General features: G+C 41.8%; 1 protein-coding gene across 3 annotated transcripts in view; it reads right to left on the bottom strand.

Annotated features, from left to right (window-relative positions):
- Window positions 1-25350, bottom strand: part of CEP128 (centrosomal protein 128) — a 532978-nt gene that overhangs the window by 403140 nt on the left and 104488 nt on the right. For all 3 annotated transcript variants that reach the window (XM_033953417.1, XM_033953420.1, XM_033953419.1), the window contains 3 exons: window positions 13326-13412; window positions 6034-6108; window positions 2818-2941 (listed from right to left, as the gene is read on the bottom strand). In XM_033953417.1, coding sequence (XP_033809308.1) covers window positions 2818-2941; window positions 6034-6108; window positions 13326-13412 — 286 coding nt within the window. The remainder of the gene's footprint in view (window positions 1-2817; window positions 2942-6033; window positions 6109-13325; window positions 13413-25350) is intronic.

Here is a 25350-nt window from a genome sequence, read left to right as displayed (position 1 = left end):
GAGTTTGCCACAAGGTATTTTTATAGATTGGGCCATTGGCTGGAACCAGAGCAAGCCTTCTTTTCAATGATTCAGACCACACCGGTTGTTTGAAGAAAAATCTTCAAGTTTATTTTCCTTCTCTTGGGAACTGGAGAGAGACACTCCTTCAAACTCAGTTACAAACTTAGAAAATAACAAACTTGACATCTGTTATTTTTAGTACAAGATGAGTTGTTATTTATTCTCCAACTGGTTAGACTCCATTGCAGATGAGAATCGAGATCTGGTGGTAGAGATTGCCAAAAGACAATCTTCCGCCTGACAGGATCTTTTATAAACTCTGATAATGTCACATTATTCTGGGTTCCAGAAGGTGCTAAATTACCAACTGCCTTAGGGTAGGGTTACCAGATTTTCCGGAACAAATCCAGGGGGTGCAATATCTTCTTGTACCAAGGATGGGAGGGAAGGGTTAGGATGGACTCTGTAGCTGGGTGAATGGTGATCAAGAGGATCGCTTGATCACTTGCCTGCCTGGTGCAAAGATGGCAGACCTCACACGTCACCTAGATAAGATTTTAGACAGAGTTGGGGGAGGAGCCTGCCATCTTAGTACATTAGGAAACCAATAATACAGGCAAATGTGAGAGGGAGGTTCTGGAAGCCAAATTTAAAATCTTAGGAAGAAGGCTGAAATTCAGAACCTCCAGGGTAGCATTTTAAGGAATGCTCCCTATTCCAAGCTTAGGACCCAAGAGATAAGCAGAGCTCCGGAGTCTCAATGCATGGATGAGGTGATGGTGCAGGCAGGAGGTTTTTACATTTGTTAGCAGCTGGGCAACATTCTGGGGAAGGAGGAGCCTATTCTGGAAAGATGGGTTCCACCTTAACCAGGGTGGAATCAGCCTGATGGCATCAAGACCCCAGTCACTCAAAACAGTATGGTTCAGAACAAGGTATATTTAAAAGATATCATCACATTAGGGAAGATAAGATACCCTCAACAAAATGAGGTTGCAGTAGAGACCATAGTAGACCAGGTGTTCTTAAATTTAGAGCAGACTGATTTTAAAGATTGTAAATTATCCATGTCAACTGCTAAGCAATTTGTAAATAGGAATGACAAACTTAGGTTGAAATGTCTTTATGCAAATGCGAGAAGAGTGTGGCACAGTGGTTAAAGCTATAGCCTCTGCATCCTAAGGTTGTGGGTTCAAATCCATACTACTCCTTGTGACCCTGGGCAAGTTACTTAATCCCCCCATTGCCCCAGGTACATTAGATGGATTGTGAGCCCACCAGGACAGAGAGGGAAAAATGCTTGAGTACCTGAATAAATTCATGTAAACCATTTTGAGCTTCCCTGTTATATCTTTAAAATGGAAAAGTTTATGGCCATTCAGACGGGATATTATAAAAAAAATTGATGGAAGTTTGGGAACCATTAACTAAATATTGTAAAGATTGATTGATTTGTATAACTGAGGAAAACATGCACATCCAAGGAGGGAGGTATATTTGGCATTTGTTAAGTATAGAAGGGTTGATTGCAAATATTTTTATGAGATGTTGGTTAATGGGAAGTGGGTGGGAGAAAATAAGTCTTGTTTTATTCTATTAAGTATATTATGCTGTAATGATAATATTTGATGTAAATACATCATCTTTTGTGCACAACTGAAGTTTTAAAAATGAATAAAGAATCTTAAAAAAAAAAAATGAGCTTCCCAGGGAGAACGGTATAGAAAATTTAATAAATAAATAAACAAAGAAACAAGATAGGAGAATTAGAATACATTGCACTAAATGATAAGATATAGATATAATAGGCATCTCTGAGGCCTGGTGGAAGAAAGATAGCCAATGAGACACTGTCATACCAGGGTAGAAACTATATCAGTGTAGGGTGGATCGAATTATATCTTATATCTTAAAGAGGGCCTTGAATCAAATAGATTAAAAATTCTATAGGAACCAAAACACACCTTGAAATCACAATGGGTAAAGGGGAAAAGGAGAGTGATAGGATGAACACACAGATGCAGAAGAGTTATCCGAAATTAGGGAGGTTAACACAGACAGATGAATTCAGTTACCCCAGTACTGACTGGGTAAATGTAACTTTGGAGCCAGTTAGGGAGGCAAAATTCCTTGCAGAAATCAAGGACTGTTTTATGGAGCAGCTGGTTCAGAAACCAACAAGAGGGGAAACAATTCTAGACCTACTCCTTAGTGGAGGACAGACATGACCTGCTGCCACTTGATAACCGTGATCAGAACATGATCAGAATTGCTATAACCTCTAGAGTAAGTAAACACAGAAAGTCCAATACATTAGCATTTAACTTTGAAAAAGGAGATTCTGATAAAATGAGAAGAACAATAATAATAATAATTTTTAAAAAAACCTTGGCAGAGCAACCGCAAAGGTCAAAAATTTACATCAGGCATGGATGCTATTCAAAGATCGTTGATAAGTTGAAACTCTGTGCTCAGGGGCAGCTGAAAAAAGCCAATGAAATGATAGAAATTATTAAGAAAAGAATAAAAACCCAAAATGAGGATCCTTCCACAGTGTGACCATACCTCGAATACTATAATTCTGGCCACCACATCTGAAAAAACATACAAGAGTGGAATTAGAAAAAGTAGAGAAGGACAAGAAAAATGATAAAGGGGACAGGACAATGCTAAAGAGAGTCTTCAGCTTGGAGAAGAGATGGCTGAAGGGAGATATGATCAAAAATATTAGAACTAGGGTCTACACAATTAAAGAGTGGTAAATTTAAAAGGAATATCAGGAATCCAGGTCCATGGAACAAACAGGGCTTCTACCTGTCCTGAGCCGTCTTTCATCTCCCCGGTCCTCGTGGTGACTTTGGCTCTGCACGGAAATCTGATGCTGCAAGTGTACGCGATCACCCTCTGCCTTCATGAGCTGGGAGCGCAGATCATCGATCTGAAATACAGACACGTGGAACATACATCAATCCCACGCGTGCTGAACCCTGATCAGCCCAAAATCTATATTGATCTAATGCATACGAATAAAGATGCATTAATGCAATAGACAGAGAGACAGAAGCAGAATTGTGATGAACCGATCCATGCAGACAAATGTACAACAGAGACCATGTGAGCACTTGCTCATGCACACAGCATTCAAAGCCAAACTGCTAGACTTTAAGAAACAACGCATGGAAAACGCCTCTGAATTTTCGACATGCACAAGAGCCAAACGGACAGATTACAAGGTATCTGCCTAGAAATACGTCTGCAAGCCAGAAGAGTTGACTTGCCCATTAATCCTTTCAACATACTGAGTAGTAATAATTATTTAATATGTTTGGAAAGGATTTAGACAGTACTATAAATAAAAAAAAATGTTAGAGATTACACACAGTGCCAAATTCTTGTCAGCAGTCACTTAAACGCCATGTGCTGCACATACGAGCAAAATTTAATGACCATCTATACATATACTGTACAGTAGCACACTACTACTATTATTTCTATAGCGCTACCAGACGTATGCAGTGCTTCACAAAGAAGACAGTCCCTGCTCCAAAGAGCTTACAATCTAAACAGGCAAGACAGACAAACAGGATGTCATGGATACAGTTAAGGGGAGCGGTTAATCTTCTGGCTGGGTTGGAGGGCAGAGGGGAGTCCAGGACAATCGAGCCATTGTGACATCACTGATGAGGTTGACTCTTATTGGTGGAATGAGGCATTATGACATCACAATCTCAGCTCTGCTTCCCAAAGACTCAAACTTTCACACTACTACTATGAATTATTTCTATAGGGCTACCAGACGCATGAGCACTGTACAGAGTCACAAAGAAGACAGTCCCTGCTCCAAAGAGCTTACAATCCAAACAGGCAAGACAGACAAACAGGATACAGTTAAGGGGAACGGTTAATCTGCTGGCTGGGTCGGAACCATTTTTCAAAATACTTTCCTTTTTATCAATTCACCAAATCAACATATGTAGTATAAACCTTCCACCACAGATGATAAAGAACCGGTCTTATAGTGAGCTTAATCCAGGGATTTTCAGACAGCCAACCGAGTAGCACAACTCATGGTGATAAAATCCTCATTAATCCCAACCTAGCATCAATGATGTTTTAACAACTTTTTTTGTCTTATTTCATATATATATATATATATATATATATATAGCTTATATTATACTTTATGTATGTATATAAAGTCAACTTTTATATCTATGATTTCTGTCCCCTTAGCCTAAGGGGACCACTAGGAGGCGTAAGGTAGTGGTGGTTGATGCCCTGATGAGGGGTACAGGGAAATCCATCTGCAGACCAGACATGATGTCCCAGGAGGTATGCTGTCTGCCTGGTGCCAAAATTCAAGATGTTATGGAGAGCTAGCCAAGGCGCATCAAGTCTAATGACTATTATCCAATGTTGCTCATCCATGTTGGCACTAATGATAATGCTAGTTATCCTTACAAATGTATGAAAAAGTGACTTTGTGGCTCTGGGAGAGCAGGTGAAACAGTCAGGTACGCAGGTGATATTCTCATTGATCCTAGAGGGTAAATGCCCGGGCAGAGAAGCTTGCATCCTGGAGATGAATATGTGGCTGAATGAATGTCGTCAAGAGCATTTTGGCTTCCTGGACCATGGGATGATTTTCCAAGGGCTTCTAGGCAGGGATGGTGTGCATCTATCAAAGAAGGGAAGAATTGTCTTCAACAGTAGACTGGCTAACCTGCTGAGGAGGGCTTTAACCTAGAAACTAGGGGGCAGGGTGGTAAGTGAATCACTAAATACCTCTACACTAAAGGGAAAAGGGGGCAATGTCTGGAAAGCTGTATATACAAGTGCTCGAAGTATGGGAAACAAGGTTCTGGATCTAGAGGCTAGGATGGAAGAGACTGAGTAGGATTTAGTGGCTATCACAGAGACATGGTTCACGGAGAACCATGACTGGGATATAGTTATACTGGGTTATAATCTGTTCAGGAAAGACAGGGTAGGAAGAAAAGTGGAATCTCTTAGAGAGAGAAAGATAATGTTTACTGCAAATGGACAGACTGGATGGGTCATTTGGCCTTTATCTGCCATTATATTTCTATGTTTGTATGAAAGAATTAAAAAATGTGTGGCATAAGTACAGGGGTTACCTAAATAGAAAGAGGATGGAAACATACCTTGGTGTTAGGCAAGAGCAGTTGGGAACAAAAGCCCGTGCTGAATCGACTTCTATGGTCTTTATCGCGCAAATGGCAAAAGACAGACAAAGATCAAGTCTATGCATCACTTTATCATTATATGCTCCAAGTGAAGGTGCTCTATATTACATTACAATAGTGATTTCTATTCTGCCATTACCTTGTAGTTCAAGGCGAAATACATAAGAGTTGTCATGAAGTTATAAAATATATAGGCGGATTACATAAGAATTGTCGTGAAATTAGGTAATACATGTTGGGTAATTTGAACATTTTAGATTTGATAAGGAGTAGACAGTATAGTAGGTGAAGCTTGAGACGGATATGGTCGTGTTAAATAGGTTTTATGTATTTTTTGAAGAGTAGGGTTTTTGTTTCCTTTTTGAAGGTTTTGTAGTCTGTGGTCGAAATCAGTAGATTGGTCAGTTGTCTGTCCAGTTTCGCTGCTCTGGTGGCCAGTAGGTTGTCATATAGTTTTCTTCGTTTGACATTTTTGGTTGGCGGGTGTGTGAATAGTGAGTGGGTTCTCCTGTGTCTGGTTGAGGTGGATTGAGTTAGTCGGTTGTTCCAGTAGGTTGGGCTGTCTGAAGTTAGAAGTGAAAACATCTTAATGCTGAATTTAGCATATTAACCAAGAGTATCACTAACAGGGTTTATAACACACAGTATATTGTCCCAAGACTGCATCATATTTAACTGCCTATATGTAGTTGGCCAGTCAGAGTTCAAGCATGAAGGACTTAAGTTATAACCCATTCAGAGTGGCGGGAGTGGTTCTGGCCATCTTGTTGAGGAGGCCAGATGCTCAGTGCAGGTCTTTAGCTACTGTCATTTACTGCATTACCTGGAGCAAGAGAACTTCTCTGTTGCCTTCAGATTGATCCAGTTTCCGGCGTGACCTATCCAGCTCCAGCTCCAGCTTCCATGTTGATCACCAGGGGAAGAAAAACAGAACAAGTTCTTTACAAGGAGAGATAAGAGGAGTTTATCAGGACAACACAGAAAGCAAGGCAAACGAGCCACTGTGCTAACTAACTTGATACAATTGCAACCAATGCAATAATTAAGGGTTATAAAAGGGTGGTTGAAAAAGTTTGGTTAAAAAGCAAGTTAAACAACGTAGTCTCCATTGAGAGCTATACGTTTAGTCCAGCGAGTTTCCAGGTTTTCGTATCATAGGAAAATTGGTTTTGTCAAACTCTGCAACTCATTAACAGCATTGATGACTTAATGGACTGTGACACCCTCTCATGGAAATTTACCAACCTTTCAAATCACCCTTGCATTTTTATTCATTTTCCTGTCTAGTTAAGTCAAGTATTACGTCAAAGAGCTTAAAATGTTCAAATATTGTTAAACACCTTTCAAAAGGAACAAATCACTCAAGTAAAGGCGTGAGCTTGGTCATAATTTCAGAGAAAATTTCAAATGTGTGGCCCTGTTTCTGCACTGATGTGCCCCACTGTGCTGACTAGGGAGCAGCTCTGATAGCCTGAGCCCCCTGACAAACAGGACCCTGCTCAACCACCAGCTCCACCATGAAGACATTGTGAACCGCTAGGGAGGAAAAACATAACCACCAGTTAGCAATTTAAAAAAACCAATAAAAGGCAATTAAGGGCAATTAAACACTTCCCTTCAGACCAGCACTGCCGTGGGTCTTTATTTTTTTATAAAAACTTTAACTAACAAAGGAACAGACCCCACTGGCTCTCAAAGCTGTAAGAAAAAAAATTTGGGGAGGTGAGGGAAATGGGGGAAGAGGGACTTGGCCACCCGAGTGTGACACCCTCGAGGTTGGATGGACCCCCGAAAGGGTCCCCCCCCCCCCCCCCCCAAGCTCTCTCAGGTCAGAAAAAAAGGGACAAGAAAAGGCTACTAATCAGATCCAACAGGCCCTAGTTAACAAGAGGAAAGACTGCACAGGCTTACCATCCCCACCTGCTGGAGACTGAGAACAGACTGGTTGTAGATGGGACTGCACAGCCCACTTGTTCCACTGCCAAAAGTAACACAGTAACATAGTAAATGACGGCAGATAAAGACCCAAATGGTCCATCCAGTCTGCCCAACCTTATCCTCTCTTTAAATTACAGATATAATTTCAATTTTCCTTTTTCTTAGCTATTTCTGGGGCCAGAACCCAAAGCTCTGGCCGCTATTGTTCTTAGGTTCCATCTCCTGAAGTCTGCGTCAAAGCTCACCCCAGCCCATCAGCCACCAAACGGCCATATACGGACACAGACCGTGCAAGTCTGCCCAGTACTGGCCTTAGTTCTTCAATATATACTGTACCATTATTTTCTGATTCGAGATCCTCTTTGTTCATCCCATACTTTTTGAACTCTTTCTTAAAAATCAACTGCAGGGAAAGCAGGAACAGATCTCTAGAGGCAATTTTTCCTTTGGAAAAACTCAGAGCAAAACTATACACTTGTTAACATTTAAATACTCTGCCAGTACATCAACGGGCTGCAGCTAAATGACCTCTTGCCGTCCATCAATCCAATTAGTTAATGCAAGACCCTCAAGTTAAAATGTGCTTATCAAAGCACCTAAAAATGCTTTCATATAATACCAAGAAAAAGAGCTTGGATTTTTTTTTTTTTTTACTAGCCTTTCCAAATGATGCTCAAGGTGGTTTTAGAACTCAGGTATGATAAGTCTCTGTCTTGAGAATCTAAGAGGATACCTGAGGCATGAATTGATAAAGTGACCTGCCCTTGACTACAAGTGTCATTGGTTTCCCTGCTTCTCAGCCCCTTACTCTAATCACGATTTCTTTTTATTTATTTTAGGTATTTATACACTGCTTGTCAAAGTTATCTAATCAGGTACTCAAATATTTTCTCCATCTGTTCCGGTGGGCTCCCAATCTATCTAATGTATCTGGGGCAATGGAGGATGGAGTGAGTTGCCCAGGGTCACAAGGAGCAGGATGGGATTTGAACCCACAACCTCAGCAGTGCTGAGGCTGTTGCTCTAACCACTAGTCCAAAAATATCAAAAAGTTCAAATCAATCCCAAAGGCCTGTTCCTAGCATTCTATCTTTGCACATGCACCCTCACCATTCAAAAAGAGGAACTTGAATTAAGTTAAATTTGATATGGTTTACACAGGGTGACTAATCAGTTCATGGGAACTTCCTAAAAAATTTTTATAAGGCGTTCAGCTGGGTATATCCTCAGCGCATGAGCACAGAAAGCACCCTACAAGGTTTTACCCACAAACATCACCTTCTGTCACCCCATGAACCGTTTAAGTGCAAAAGTGCCTTTTTTATATATAAAAAAAAAAATAATAATAATAAAGTGCCATGTGCAAGTTTAGAATGAAAGAAATCATCAGTGTATCCATAAAAACGTTTAAATCAAACAGTTCTTGATAATAGCAGTTTCCTCCACGAAATCAAATATGATGGAAAAGTCCAAGCTCTCTCTTTTAGGGGGTGCCTCAGCCGAATGCCCTACAAAGTCCCCTGTTTCGTTCTCTTCCTCAGGGGCAATGTCAGGAGCACATCCCACCGCGTAGGAAGAATAAGCTGCCGTGGAAAGAAGACAAGGACAGATCTCTTGGAAAAAGAGTGAAATCTTTAAACTAGCAGCTGGTTAATTAATTATTGCTCAGGAGGAGCAGGGGGAAGCGGGGGAGGGGGAAGCGAGTTTCAACCCCATCAGTTGCAATCATGCACATACTGAAGAGCGCTAAGCCATGCCTCAGCATCGCTCTAATAAACAGTTTGAAGCTTATGTAGAAACTAGTCTTATAGCCCGTTCCATTAACGGGTGCTAGAATACATGTGTGTGTGTCTGTCTTTATTTCTTTCTCTCTCTCCTTAGCCGCTTTCTGTATTTCTTTCTGTCTTTCTTTTTCCTCGGCTGTCCACCCATTCTCCCTTCCTTTTACCATCCCTGTGTCCACCATCACCCCTTCACTGCTCCCCTTATCCAGCAGCAGCACTTCTCCCTTTTTTTAATCTCCTCCCTGTCCAGCAGCACCTCTTTCCTGTCCCCCTGTCCAGCAGTAGGCCTCCCTTCCTTTTTCTTCCCCCCTAGCACCTCTTTCCTGCTCCCCCATCCAGCAGTAGGCCTCCCTTCCTTTTTCTTCCCCCCAGCACCTCTTTCCTGCTTTCCCGTCCAGCAGTAGGCCTCCCTTCCATTTTCTTCCCCCCTAGCACCTCTTTCCTGCTCCCCCGTCCAGCAGTAGGCCTCCCTTCCTTTTTCTTCCCCCCAGCACCTCTTTCCTGCTTTCCCGTCCAGCAGTAGGCCTCCCTTCCATTTTCTTCCCCCTTAGCACCTCTTTCCTGCTTTCCCGTCCAGCAGTAGGCCTCCCTTCCTTTTTCTTCCCCCTAGCACCTCTTTCCTGCTCCCTTGTCCAGCAGTAGGCCTCCTTTCCTTTTTCTCCCCCCCCCGTCTCTTCCCCTGTCCAGCAGCACACCTTACCTCGCGTCTGCCCTCCACCGACAGCCGCCTCAAGCCGCTGCAGCCTTGGGAGAGAGAGAGAGAGATATGCGTGGAAGCACGCACACGCACTCCTACCTGCGGGGACCTACAGCGCACGGAAAACGGGAACACGCTGGTAAGAGTGCGCATGCGCGCTTAGTCTTTTATTATATTAGATGGACTTCAAAACCACAAAGGTATTCCCCACTTTTCCTCACCAATCTCTGAACCTGACACACGAGTTCAATCTTTACAGGCAACATCACAAAAGAACCAGTGATTGCACATCAAAGGAAGAACCTGGAAGAATTAATTGCCATAAACACGATTTCTTTCTTACATCCAGTTTTATGGTCAACAAGCAGTGGAATAAAATGGCAACCACCCAACAGATCCTCTTTACCACTAAGAGCTCTTTTTACTAAAGGTGAGCTATGCTTTTTAGGACACACTAACCACACGCTAAATGCGAACGTGTGCATGTTCGTCTGTGGCCGCGTTAGCGCGTGCGTAGATTTAGCGTGCGCTAAATGTGCGTTAAAACGCTTAGCGAACCTTAGCAAAACAGGGGGCAAGTCTGTGTTCGATAACAGTGCATCAGAAAAGTTGGCGAACGCGAAACACAGCACGTCTGGAATGTAGTGGCTTGCACGAGTTCTGAGTGAAGACCGGCTCGTGAAGAAGCTTCTAGAGACGTCAAACAGAAGTTCCATTGGACCTTTGGTCTTCATGTCCAGCTAAGGGTTCGTTCCATGCACCGTAAGTGGCATGTTTGGTGTTAAAAAAATAAACAGGAGATTTAACTGAAAATAAATTAAAACCATTTTGGTTTTTGTTTTTTTTAAACTAATGATAGCTCACATAAAGGGGACTGTACAAGTTTAATCTAACGATCAGCACTTGAAGTCTTTTTCCACCCGCAATAGAAACCTCTAAATATATTAGAAGGTGAAGTAAAGCACGAGTGATCGGATATTATTTGTGGATAACCACCCAACAGATACACTATGGTTCAGGCTCGTTATCTCTGCAACTTCATGCCAAAGCAATTGGACTTCAAGATGTTTGAAATTGCAGTTGACTGAACATAAATTCCCAAATTAGGAATGAAAAATTGATCTGCCTGATTGATCATTGGCTTATTATCACATGTAATATTAAAAATACTAGATAGATGATGATTGATAATGTTTTAAGAAACTTGATTTGGTGGAGATCATCAGCGGTACTTGAATACTAAAGAACAGTTTGGGATTTTCAACTTCGTTCAGCGTACCTTGAAGATTAAAATTCAGAACAGAGAATGACATGGGAACAAATTTTTCCCCATCCCCGCAGGAACTCATTTTCATATCCCAACAAGTTCTTTTCCTGTCCCTGCCCCATTCCTGCAAGCTCCGTCCTCATCTGCACGAGCCTCAAACACTTTCAAATCCTAAGCAGCAACATTCTAGAGCTCAGATTGTGATGTCATAATGCCTCATTCCACCAATGCCTAAGCTCCATCCTCATCTGCACAAGCCTCACTTTCAAATCCTAAGTAGCAACATTCTAGAGCTCAGATTGTGATGTCCTAATCCCTCATTCCACCAATGCCTAAGCTCCGCCCTCATCTGCACAAGCCTCAAACGCTTTCAAATCCTAAGTAGCAACATTTTAGAGCAGGGGTAGGGAACTCCAGTCCTCGAGAGCCGTATTCCAGTCGGGTTTTCAGGATTTCCCAAATGAATATGCATTGAAAGCAGTGCATGCAAATAGATCTCATGCATATTCATTGGGGAAATCCTGAAAACCCGACTGGAATACGGCTCTCGAGGACCGGAATTCCCTACCCTGTTCTAGAGCTCAGACTGTGATGTCATAATGCCTCATTCCACCATGCCTAAGTTCCGTCCTCATCTGCAGAAGCCTCAAACACTTAAAAATCCTAAGTAGTAACATTCTAGAGCTCAGATTGTGATGTCATAATTTCCACCAATGCCTAAGCTCCGTCCTCATCTGTACAAGCCTCAAACACTTGAAAATCCTAAGTAGCAACTTTCTAGAGCTCAGATTGTGATGTCATAATTTCCACCAATGCCTAAGCTCTGTTCTCATCTGCACAAGCCTCAAACGCTTTCAAATCCTAAGTAGCAACATTCTAGAACTCGGATTGTGATGTCATAATGTCACATTCCACCAATGCCTAAGCTCCGTCCTCATCTGCACAAGCCTCAAACGCTTTCAAATCCTAAGTAGCAACATTCTAGAACTCGGATTGTGATGTCATAATGACACATTCCACCAATGCCTAAGCTCCGTCCTCATCTGCACAAGCCTCAAACGCTTTCAAATCCTAAGTAGCAACATTCTAGAACTCGGATTGTGATGTCATAATGACACATTCCACCAATGCCTAAGCTCCGTCCTCATCTGCACAAGCCTCAAACGCTTTCAAATCCTAAGTAGCAACATTCTAGAACTCGGATTGTGATGTCATAATGCCACATTCCACCAATGCCTAAGCTCCGTCCTCATCTGCACAAGCCTCAAACGCTTTCAAATCCTAAGTAGCAACATTCTAGAACTCGGATTGTGATGTCATAATGCCACATTCCACCAATGCCTAAGCTCCACCCTCATCTGCACAAGCCTTAAACACTTTCAAATCATAAGTGTTCAAGGCTTGTGCGGTTAAGGCAGAGCTTACAGGAAAGGGACAGCGACAAAACTCACGGGGAAATTGAGTTCCTACGGGAATGGAGAAATATTTGTTCCTGTGTCATTCTCTAATTCAGAATTGAAATGGATTGACTGGTTGATTTGAAGCAGCACAGGTCAAGTTCAGCGATTGGTGCATTTGGTCATTTTTTTTTTTTTTTTTAATTCTTTACCAAGTTTTTCAACTACAATGATTCACAAATATGAATACTTAAAAACAAGCACAATAGAACTTACAGACTTCAACGTACAATTATATTATCCCTACCCTCCCACCTGATATACAAGTAAAATAAAAGCTTAATAAAACTATTCATGAAATCCCTAAATCAAGTTCCCATTCCCTCCCCCATCCCTGGATGTGTATGTTTACATGTCTATAAAATAAAACTCATTTATTCCTCCTTACAAAATTTAGCCAATGGCTCCCAAACATCCATAAAACTCTTGTCATTTAATTTAATGTATGATGCTGTTACCATCTTTTTTCAGTAAACCTAATGGGTGAAATGGTCGTTTCAAGCAGAATAATTCTATATTCCCCAAAGCTAAAACTTTTAAAACATGTTGGAGCTGGGATTCTTTTTACAAACTTAAGTGCCAAAAGTAATTTTTGAAAACTGAACATGAATATTTATAAGATAAATAGATGATTGTTTTCATTATGTTATTACATATAAATGCACTTTGCTTGAAACTAGACTGATGATGAAACTCTTGAACAAAGGTGAGGAAAAATGAGAAGTATCTCGTATTGTAACACCTTTACTGAAGCTCATGCAAACAATTGACTTAGTAGCGGAACGGAAGTTTCCAATAAACAACGATCTTTGCGACTTTGAGGTCCACGTGGACATATAAATATGTCCTTTATAGTGACGTGTTAAGCTGAATCTGCTTGGAATATATTGTTCACCTCCGAGTACTGGAAAAACGGTGTAGCCAAGCCAGGATTTGCACTTTGGTTCTAAAGGATGAGAATAGATGCCTTACCTGGCTCTTCTCACTTTCAGATCTCACAAGTCTGTCTTTCGTGGAGGCTTCAGTTTCATCAGCTTTAGAGTCACGTTTTCTCAAAGCCTGAGAGAAGGGAAAAAAAAACCCCAATCATTTTGCAAAACATCACTGAATAGATGTTGAAAATTGCAGCCCACATGTTCAGTTCATCTAGTCAGCAGTGAAGGCGCCAGGCACTTCTCGTTATGTAAATGGATTTTTATTATCTTTGTTTCAGGAGTGCTGCTGTGAAGGAAAGATATTGGTGTACCATGTCCATATAGAATATAGATGTCAGATCTCTGAGGAGGAATGGGAAATGGTACAGACAAAGGTCATGGCTGCTTCCCCACTGTTTAAGATGGAATCTTATCATCCCAATCCTCAGAGTGTTCCACTGGATCTCTGTCTTTCCCACACAACCTGTTCAAAAATTGACCTTTTGTCCTACATCTCTGAATTTTCTCTTGCTAGCCTCCTTAGTTCTCTTCCACATTTATTTTGCTCTTTTGATTATGGTAAATCTCTATCAGTCTCCTCTCAGCTACTGTCTGATTGTAAGCTCTTCTGTGCAGGGACGCTCACTTATTCTACAGTGGTCCCAAAGTTTGATCTGTACCATTCACTGCTTAAAGCACAGGTGGGCAACCTTGGTTCTAGAGGGCATGACCCAGTCATGTTTTCAGGAGATCTATTGGAATGCACTGCCTCTATTATATGCAAAAAGATCTCATGCATATTCATTGTCTATATCCCAATATTAAAGAAGTTATTATATATGAGTTCTCATTATTCACACATTTATTAATAATAAATGAACATATATCAAGACAAAAATCATCATATATCAAAAATTAATTTTTGTCAATTTTTCATCATTAATTTTTGATTATATGATAATTTATTATTAATAAATTAGTGTGACTAATGAGAATTCATATATAATAGCTTCTTTAATATTGGGATATAGACATTATTTGGAGCTATTAAGTGAATTATATTTGATCCCAGTTATCTATGCATATTCACTGGCAAAATCCTGAAAATACGACCGGGTTGCAGCCCTCAAGGATTGAGGTTGCCTACCCGTGACTTATAGCGTTACACAAAATTGAGAGCCTGGAAAATGGGGGATAAAACAAGTGGTGAAGGCTTATCGCTTCTCTTTAAGGTAAAACACAAATGCTTCTCTGAAACTTGACACGGCACACAGTTTGCGATACACTGATACAAGTGGTACAAGTAGATCGATTTTTCATGCCTTCAAAAATGACAAAGACTAGGGGGACACTCGATGAAGTTACAGGGGAATACTCTTAAAACCAATTGGAGGAAATTTTTTTTCACTCAAAGACTAGTTAAGTGCTGGAACTCGTTGCCCGAGGATGTGGTAAGAGCGAATAGCGTAGCTGGTTTTAAGAAAGGTTTGGACAAGTTCCTGGAGGAAAAGTCCATAGTCTGTTATTGAGAAAGACATGGGGGAAGCCACTGCTTGCCCTGGATCGATAGCATGGAATGTTGCTACTCCTTGGAGTTCCGGAATCTTTTGTTACTCTTTGGGATTCTAGAATCTTGCTATTCTTTAGGATTCTGAATGGAATGTTGCTACTCCTTGGAGTTCCGGAATCTTTTGTTACTTTTTGGGATTCTAGAATCTTGCTATTCTTTAGGATTCTGAATTGAATGTTGCTACTCTTTGGGTTTTGGCCAGGTATTGGCCACTGTGAGAATGGGCTTGATGGACCATTGGTCTAACCCAGTAAGGCTATTCTTATGTTCTTATGATATATGGAAAGTAGCAATAAAGGCACATTGAAGAAACGAGAGAAGCACTGAACAGATCTTTATCTGCCGTCATTTACTATGTTACTATTCAAGGAACAAGGTTATCCAACACCCATGTGAAAAAGAAACTACCCCCTTAGTTAATCAACCAACTGACCAAATTTAATTGCTAATTAGATTCAGCTGATTGAATACAGCCAATACTTTTGAATCTAAAACTCACTATACATATTGAACCTTGCCATGAGCGTGAAGTAGCATAAGAACAGAAGAATTACCGCTGCTAGGTCAGACCAATGGTCCATCGTGCCCAGCAGTCCGCTCATGCGGCAGCCCCCAGGCCAAAGACCAGTGCCCTAACTGAGACCAGCCCTACCTGCATACGTTCCAGTTTAGCAGGAACCTGTCCAACTTTGTCTTGAATCCCTGGAGGGTGTTTTCCCCTATAACAGACTCTGGAAGAGCATTCCAGTTTTCTACCACTCTCTGGGTGAAGAAGAACTTCCTTACGTTCGTACGGAATCTATCCCCTTTCAATTTTAGAGGCCCTCTCGTTCTCCCTACCTTGGAGAGGTGAACAACTACTTACAAATCTGAATTAAAGCAGTTCTGCAAAGAGCAATGCACTAAGATTCCTCAAGAGTGATGTGAAAGACTGAAATCAAATTAGAGAATGCATTTAATTGCAATTATTGCTGCTAAAGGGAGTTATGTTTAGGGGGAGTTACTTTTTCACATGGGTAATATGAGTGTTGGATAAATTCATGCCTTAAATAAATGACATAATTTTAAAACTGCCCGGTCAATATTCAGTCCAAGTTTTTAAATGCTGACAGGTGTGGGCAGAATTAGACCTAGATATTCAATGCTGGGTCATTTCCGGCACTGCTACTGCATACCTAGGACTAATTCTAAATGTGCTGGCTGCCGCCTAAATCGATGTTGTCCATTCCCAAGTGTGAGAACCTGCCACATCTCACTGCTGCCACTTGTCATCTTCGGCAAATCACTTACCGTATTTTCACCCATATACCGCGCACCCGTGTAAAACGCACACACGAGTATAGCACGCGGGGAACACAAATTTATGTTAAAAAAATTAATATAGCGCGCGCACACGTATACCGAGCATGCTAAAACCTCCTCCCGTCTACTCTGAACCGGCATCCTCCCCCCCCGCTCGCGTCACCCCCCCTCCCCCACGATCCTACATCCCTCCCAGCACCGCAAAGACAACTCTTACCCGATTGGGCACCGGCACCGGCACCAATGCACAGGATGTGCCAGTGCCAGTGCCCGAAGATCCTCCCTCGTTGGATTGGGCTGGGCTGGGCGGTGCGAGAGAAATCCTCCTTCTTCCTGTGGCGGGCTGGACTAGGCTTTGAGCATTTGCGCATGCTCAAAGCCTTCTGGTCTCGCTCTCTCCGAGAGAACCACGTGAAAATGCGTGAAAATACGGTAACCCTCCTTTTACAAAACCGCCCAAGAGGTTTTTAGCACCTGCCGGTGCCCTGAATGCTCTGAGCTGCTCTGATGCTCATAGGAACTCTATGACCATCGGAGCAGTGCAGAATACAAGCGTATTCAGCGTGCTGGCCGGCGCTACAAATCTCTTGCACAGTTTTGTAAAACGGCCCCCCGGGGGTTAGCTAAGAGAGAATATGAAGAAAAACTTGCAAAAATGGCAAAAACTCGTAACAATTTTTTAGGTACTTCAGAAGCAGAAAACCTGTGAGGGAATCCAAGGGATCGTTGGATGATCAAGGAACAAAAGGGGAACAAGAGGATAAGGCCATAGCGGAGAAACTGAATTAATTCTTTGCTTTGAACTTTACAAAAGAAGATGTAAGAGATCTAACAGAACCGGAAATGGTTTTCTTTTTGAAACTGTATTTTTATTAATGTTTCAATATTACAAATTAACATAATTATTACAAATAAACAGAAATGCCCAGAAGTAAATTCAAATAGTATAGCAAAATTTGAGGATAATAAATTTTCCTAAGAGGATAACAGTTTCCGCTCTTGATATGTTTAAGAAATATCTTACTGAGATTTTGAAAATTCCCCAAGATAATTATCCTCCTGTTACAAAAATGTATTACCTTCCAATTGGGAAAAAGAAATTATCTGAAGATCAACAAGCTCAGGAGATGGATTTATTAGATCTTACAAACATTTTAGCAAATGGAAGTGGCTCTGGCACTGGACTCTGATAGAGACTGGTTATTAAAAATATTCTTTAGATTTAAAGATAAATTATTCCTGAAACAAAAAATAGGAAATGGTTTTCAAGAGTGATGATGTGGAGAAACTGAAAGAACTCTCTGTGAATCTGGAAGATGTACTAAGCCAAATCAACAAGTTAAAAAGTGATAAATCGCCTGGACCGGATGGTATACATCCCAGGGTACTAAAAGAACTCAAATATGAAATTGCTGACCTGCTGTAATCTGTAACATGCTGTAATCTGTTGCTAAAATCATCTGTAGTACCTAAAGATTGGAGGGTAGCCAATGTTACACTGATTTTTAAAAAGGTTTCCAGGGGAGATTTGGGAAATTACAGACAATTAAGCCTGACTTCAGTGCCGGACAAAATGGTGGAAACAATTATAAAAAATTAAATTGTGGAACACGTAGACAAACATGATCTAATGAGACATAGTCAGCATGGATTCAGCCGAGGGAGCTCTTGCCTCACCAATTTGTTTGACTGCTTTGAAGGTGTGAATAAATATGTGGATAAAGGTAAGCCAGTTGATGTAGTGTATCTAGATTTTCGGAAAGGTTTTGATAAAGTTCCTCACGAAAGGCTCCTGAGAAAATTAAAGAGTCCTGAGATAGGTGGCAAAATTCAGTTGTGGATTAGGAATTGTTATCGGAGAGAAAACAGAGAATAGGGTTAAATGGTCATTTTTCTCAATGGAGGAGAGTAAACAGTGGAGTGCCACAGAGGTCTGTACTGCGACCGGTGCTATTTAACTTATTTATAAATGAGCTGGAAATTGGAACGACACTAAACTGTTCAAAGTTGTTAAAACACATGCGGGTTGTGAAAAATTGCAAACAGACTTTAGGAAATTGGAAGACTGGGTGTCCAAGTGGCAGATGAATTTTAATGTGGACAAATGCAAAGTGATGCACATTGAATCACAGTTACCGGTGCTAGGGTCCACCTTGGGGAATGGTGCTGAGGTCCACCTTGGGGCATAGCGCCCAAGAAAAGGATCTGGGTGTCATCGTACACAATACGATGAAACCTTCTCCCTAATGTGCGGCGGTGGCCAAAAACGCAAACAGAATGATAGGGATTATTAAAAAAGGGATAGTTAATAAGACTAAGAATGTTAAAATGCCCCTATATCGCTCCATGATGCGACCTCTCCTTATCTCAAGAAAGATATAGTAACGACCTAGAAAAGGTTCAAAGAAGAGCGACCAAGATGGTAAAGGGGATGGAGCTCCTCTTGTATGAGGAAAGACTAAAACGGTTAGGGCTGTTCAGCTTGGAAAAGAGACGGCTGAGGGGAGATAGGATTGAAGTCTACAAAATCCTGAGTGGAGTAGAACGGGTACAAAGGAATCGATTTTTCACTCCGTCAAAAATTACAATGACTAGGAGACACTCGATGAAGTTATAGGAAAATACTTTTAAAATCAATAGGAGGAAATATTTTTTCACTCAGAGAATAGTTAAGCTCTGGAATACATTGCCAGAGGTTGTGGTAAGAGCGGATAGCGTAGCTGGTTTTAAGAAAGGTTTGGACAAGTTCCTGGAGGAAAAGTCCATAGTCTGTTATTGAGAAAGACATAGGGGAAGCCACTGGTTGCCCTGTATTGGAAGCATGGAATGCTGCTCCTCCTTGGCCAGGTACTAGGCACATGGATTGGACAGGGTGAGAACAGGCTACTGGGCTATTCTTATGATCTTATTAAATCTAAACTAAACTAAACTAAACCTTAGGTTTGTATACCGCACCATCTCCATAGTCGTAGAGCTCAACACGGTTTACAGGAATTGGGATGAGAAAGGAACTCCAAGGAAAGGATGAAGATCGGATGAAAGAAGAAGGTTTAGAGAACTAGGATATCAAAGGAGGAGGGAGTGTTACATTTTTGAGAAAAGCCGTCTGGGAACATGAAAATACCTACTGTATCTGAATGTAGCTAACTTTGAGTTACTTCTAAAAAGACACAAAATAAATCCCAAATCCCTTCTCTTTCCTAAAACAGCATGCAATCCCTTGCCTGCACGGTTTGGAGCCAATTCTATAAAAGAAAATAGGCTCCTACATTCCTTTACAGAGTATAAGTGTATGTGGGAAAGAGAAACCCGAACTATAGCTACCAGATGCAGGGTTCCATGTTAGGAGTCACTACCCCAAAAAAAGGATCATTGTTGAGGATACGATGAAATCCTCAGCTCAATATGCAGCGGCGGTTAAGAAAGCAAATAGAATCTAATCTAATCTTCTAATTCTGCATTACTCATACCTAGGTAGGCTCAAGGTGACTTAAAGAGGGGGGCGAGGAAAGAGAAGGGGGAGGAGGGGTGGGAGAAGAGAAGAGGTGGGGAGGAGGGGGGATGGAGGGGGGAGGAGAGGATACAGGTGATTAAGTGTTAAATAGATGAGTTTTCAGTTTCTTCCGGAATGTTAGGGATTATCAAGAAAGGAGTGGAAAACAAAGATAAAAATGTTATAATGCCCTTGTATCGCTCTATGGTACGGCTGCACCTTGTGTACTGTATGCAACTTTGGTCGCTGTATCTCAAAAAAAGAAATTAGAAAAGGTACAGAAAAGAGCGACAAAAATGATAAAAGAGAAGGGACAACTTCCCTGTAAGGAAAGGCTAAAGTAGCTAGGCATCTTTGAGAAGAGATGGCTCAGGGGACATATGATAGAGGTCTATAAAATACTGAGTGGAGTGGAAAGGGTAGATGTGAATACTAGGACTAGGGAGCATGCGATGAAGCTACTAAGCAGTAGATTTAAAACAAACAGGAGAAAATATTTCTTCACACGACGTGTAATTAAACTCTAGAATTCATTGCCTGAGAATGTGATGAAATCCGTTAGTTTAGCAGGGTTTAAAAAAAGGTTTGGATAATTCCCTAAAAGTGAAGTTCTTAGGCCATTATTGAGATGGCTTGGGGAAATCCACTGCTTATTTCTAGAATAAGCAGCATGAAATCTGTTTTACTACTTGGGATCTAGCTAGGTTCTTGGGACCTGGGTTGGCCACTGTTGGAAACAGGATATTGGTCTTCATGGACCTTCAGTCTGTCCCAATATAACATAGTAACATAGTAACATAGTAGATGACAGCAGATAAAGACCCGAATGGTCCATCCAGTCTGCCCAATCTGATTCAATTTAAATTTTTTTTTTTTTTTCTTCTTAGCTATTTCTGGGCGAGAATCCAAAGCTTTACCTGGTACTGTGCTTGGGTTCCAACTGCCGAAATCTCTGTTAAGACTTACTCCAGCCCATCTACACCCTCCCAGCCATTGAAGCCCTCCCCTGCCCATCCTCCTCCAAATGGCCATACACAGACACAGACCGTACAAGTTTGCCCAGTAACTGGCCTAGTTCAATCTTTAATATTATTTTCTGATTCTAAATCTTCTGTGTTCATCGCACGCTTCTTTGAACTCAGTCACAGTTTTACTCTCCACCACCTCTCCCGGGAGCGCATTCCAGGCATCCACCACCCTCTCCGTAAAGTAGAATTTCCTAACATTGCCCCTGAATCTACCACCCCTCAACCTCAAATTATGTCCTCTGGTTTTACCATTTTCCTTTCTCTGGAAAAGATTTTGTTCTACGTTAATACCCTTTAAGTATTTGAACGTCTGAATCATATCTCCCCTGTCTCTCCTTTCCTCTAGGGTATACATATTCAGGGCTTCCAGTCTCTCCTCATACGTCTTCTGGCGCAAGCCTCCTATCATTTTCGTCGCCCTCCTCTGGACCGCCTCAAGTCTTCTTACGTCTTTCGCCAGATACGGTCTCCAAAACTGAACACAATACTCCAAGTGGGGCCTCACCAATGACCTGTACAGGGGCATCAACACCTTCTTCCTTCTACTGACTACGCCTCTCTTTATACAGCCCAGTATCCTTCTGGCAGCAGCCACTGCCTTGTCACACTGTTTTTTCACCTTTAGATCTACATAACAATTGTTATGTAGGTGTAAGCTTGTGTAAAAGCTCATATCTAGATATTTTTTTTATATTGAATATTGTAAGATACACATTTGTGATCTCTGCTCAGACTCCACTCAAGTGAACACTCACTTGCAGAGCACACCTATTGAAAACATGTGCACGATTACAGATTATTTACAGACATACACACTACCTAACCTCAAGCGACTTCTTCTAGAACTGCCTTCTACCTACTTAATGTACGTTAGTAAACAAGCCCTTAGCAGATGACCTGGATGGGCAGAATGGATAGCCCATATAATCTTTATCCGCCTTCATTTTTCTATGGGTCTAAGTATCGGTCCCAGCGCTGATCTGCTCCTTTTCAGGTGTTTTATTTGCAAAGAACATGAAAAATGCTTCACAAAACATCTTAAAATGAAATGTCCTGGTAGACCCTTACAGATTAAGACGGTGAAAGAATAGCTGATGCCATTCAAATAGTTCTATGCTGCAGGAAGGCCTTTGTCACCTGTACTGTATGGCTGGGAGTTGCCAGTGGCTATAACATGTGAGCATCTTGCATTAGAATTCTGAATATGCTGGTGACACACAACTCCCTCAGGAGCTATTGATGCCTAATAATTTAATAATGATCCACTCTGTATGCACAGGAATATGCTTAGTCTGTCATAAATATAAAGCATTAAAGTCTGATTGGGAGCTCTAATGCCGCACGGAGTCACTTCTGTGACTGCGCAACCCGGAGGGCATGGACACAAACCATTACAGGAAGCCTGAATATGAAAGAAAAACATTAACCTACTACTGGCATCGCCACAAAACACCGCACACACCAAACAAACTGACTTTGGCTTTTTGTTTATATGGAAGCAAGTCCATTAGGTGCACCATAAAGAACCAAGGGCAATCCGACCCTGCTGCCAGTCTCCTAAATGCAATAACTGTTTTTTGTATTCATAAGGGAAAGGGACAATTTTCGAGAGATCCCCCGTGACGCTGGGCCAGAATACAAAGAATAAGCGAACACTTTACACCAGGGGTGTCCAATGTCGGTCCTCGAGGGCCGCAGTCCAGTCGGGTTTTCAGGATTTCCCCAATGAATATGCATTGAAAGCAGTGCATGCAAATAGATCTCATGCATATTCATTGGGGAAATCCTGAAAACCCGACTGGACTGCGGCCCTCGAGGACCGACATTGGACACCCCTGCTTTACACCATCTGTACTGCCATCAAAAGAAATGGTAAATTTAGACTTTCTTTAAAAACTCAACCCCTCTTTCATGAACGCATAGCGCGGGTTTTAGCGCTGGCAGCGATGATAACAGCTCCGACGCTCATAGGAATTCTAGGAGTGTCGGAGCAGTTACCGCCGCTAAAACTCACGCTATGTGTTCATAAAAGAGGGGGTTATTTATTCGGAATGGCATTTCCTTTTTAGTTTTCTTTTATGATAGAGTTTTTAACCCTTAGTTGGGTGTTGGATCACACAGTAACCAAATGAGGTGGGGGTTGTCTTTCTTTTTTTGGGGGGGGGTCTTTTTGTCTTTATATCTGGATTACAATTATTGGAGTTCTTTTCGTTTGTAATTGATGTACACCACGCTGATGTTGTAATAAAGAGCGGTATATAAATACTAATAAAGATAAACATGTGATACCCTACCGTAAGCAACTTCACTGTCTACTCATCTCATCCCAAATAAAATTCAAAACAACATGTATCTTGCATCAAATAATCTATGGTATCTCTCCCGCCCCACTTATAAATCTCTTCTCAAACGCATGGTTCATCTCTCGCAGAATCCTAAAGAGGATGCAGTTAAACCTCCCCTCAACAAAAAACCTCAAGTACAGAAGAACTTTCCAATCCATGTTCACCTTCCTAGAAGTCAAGACTTGGAATGATCTCACAGAGACAATAAAAACAGAAGCCAACCACACCCTACTCCGGAAGAAACTGAAAACTCTACTCTTTGACAATTTCCCTCGCACATGTTCTCTTACTTCGTATGACTAGGCTCTCCCTCCCCTACACCCCCTTCTTTCTTCTCCCTCCCTCCCCTCTTGACCTAGCTCCCTCCTGTCTCTTCAAGCTGCCTAGAGCCTTTTTAGGTTTGTGCGACACACAAACATTAGATTAGATACCCGACAGCGAGTCTTCTCAGGAGTAGCCCCCATGCTCCAGAATTTACTCCCAGAGGGGCTACGTCTAACTCCAGGTAAAAGCCTGGCTCTTCACCCAAGCCTTTAATACATAAAGTATTTTTCACTCCATAAGTCGCACTTTTTTCCCACCCAAAAGTGGATGGAAATGTCGGTGCATCTTATGCAGCAAAGATAAATTTTTTTAATACCCCCCACCCACCCCATCATACCTTTTTAAATGTCCCGTTGTTGGGGGTATGCGGGATGACTGCCGCCCGCCCCACCACTGCTCTCCGCCTGCCTGTTGCTGCCGCTGCTCCCTGCTCACCACCACTACGCTACAACTCCAGGAAGGTAAGGTAAGAGCCAGCGTGCAGCGATTGCACATTGCTGGCCCCAACGTCAGTTCTGACATCAGAGAAGGGAAGGGCAGTGAGGGGGAGGGGGCATGAACTCAGGATATGGGAGGGAGGGAGGACGAAGGAGAAAGGCTGGAAGGCAGTGAGGGGGAGGAGGCACAAACTCGGGACATGGAAGGCTGGGAGGATGAAGGACAAAGGCTGGAAGACAGTGAGGGAGAGGGGCACAAACTTGGGACATGGGAGGGAGGGAATAGAAAGGGACAATTGTTGGGCCTGAGTGAAGAAAGGAAGGAAGGAGACTCATGAAATCACCAGACAACAAAGGTAGGAAAAATGATTTTATTTTCAATTTAGTAATCAAAATGTGTCAGTTTTGAGAATTTATATCTGCTGTGTGTATATGAAAAATGAAAGGAACAGGGTGCAGAGCCTGGCAGGAGAGGGGAGACAGGGTGCAGAGCCTGGCAAGGAGTGTGGGATTGGGTGCAGAGCCTGGTATATATTAGTACCCAATTTGATTCAGAATGTTTTTTTTCTTGTTTTCCTACTCTAAATCTAGGATGCGTCTTATGGAGCGAAAAATACGGCAAATCAGTTCCTTATACCTTGTTTTAACTGTACAAACAACTTGCCTTGAGTTTAGTCTCTCATCGGTAACATCCATCTTGTCCTCATCTAACATCTGCACTTGGCCCCTCGGTTATATGATAAGTTGTATTGTAGAAAAGCATTAAAGAAAAATTAAGAGGGGACAGATTCAGAACCAATGCTAGGAAGTTCTTCTTCACCCAACGGATGGTGGACACCTGGAATGCGCTTCCAGAGGGAGTGATAGGACAGAGTACGGTACTGGAGTTCAAGAAGGGATTGGACAATTTTCTGAAGGAAAAGGGGATAGAAGGGTATAGATAGAGGGCTATACAGGTCCTGGACCTGATGGGCTGCCGCGTGAGCTGACTGCTGGGCATGATGGACCTCTGGTCTGACCCAGCAGAGGCACTGCTTATGTTCTTATCTGAATGTTCTAATATGTTTATTAGGTGTTTCTCACATATTATCTTGACATTGCACTCTCTCTCTCTCTCTCATTTTCAATGCTGTTAATAAGTATATTTTTGAGACTGCTTCGTGGTAGTCCTGTTAAGTTTCAATTTGCTGATTTTGAGTTTAACTCATTCACTGTATGTTTATATTTGGTCTTTTTACTATTGTTATACTGTTAAGAAAACTGTAAGTTTTACCTTGAAATGTACTTACTGTACACCACCTAGGGTGGCCCTCTTCATAAAAGTGGTTAATAAATCCCAATCAATCAATAAATAGCACACGCAAATATCCAAAACACACAATGATGAAAATAAAAGTACAATCTGTCTGGCGAGCTATGTTGTGATGGCAGAAGAAACCAGCTAGAGAGGCCTTTGATGGCTGAACACTGACGACTAGTGGACATTCGTACAATTGATTGCTAACTTCTAGTCTAAAAATTAACGGCTTCACCCTGGAACACAAAGATTATACTTCTCCCACTGTCACGAGGTTTGAGACCGTG

Source organism: Geotrypetes seraphini, chromosome 7 (genome assembly GCF_902459505.1).
Source record: "Geotrypetes seraphini chromosome 7, aGeoSer1.1, whole genome shotgun sequence".
Lineage (NCBI taxonomy): Eukaryota > Metazoa > Chordata > Amphibia > Gymnophiona > Dermophiidae > Geotrypetes > Geotrypetes seraphini.
Note: the sequence above shows the minus strand (reverse complement) of the source record. Positions and strands in the feature narration are given on the sequence as shown.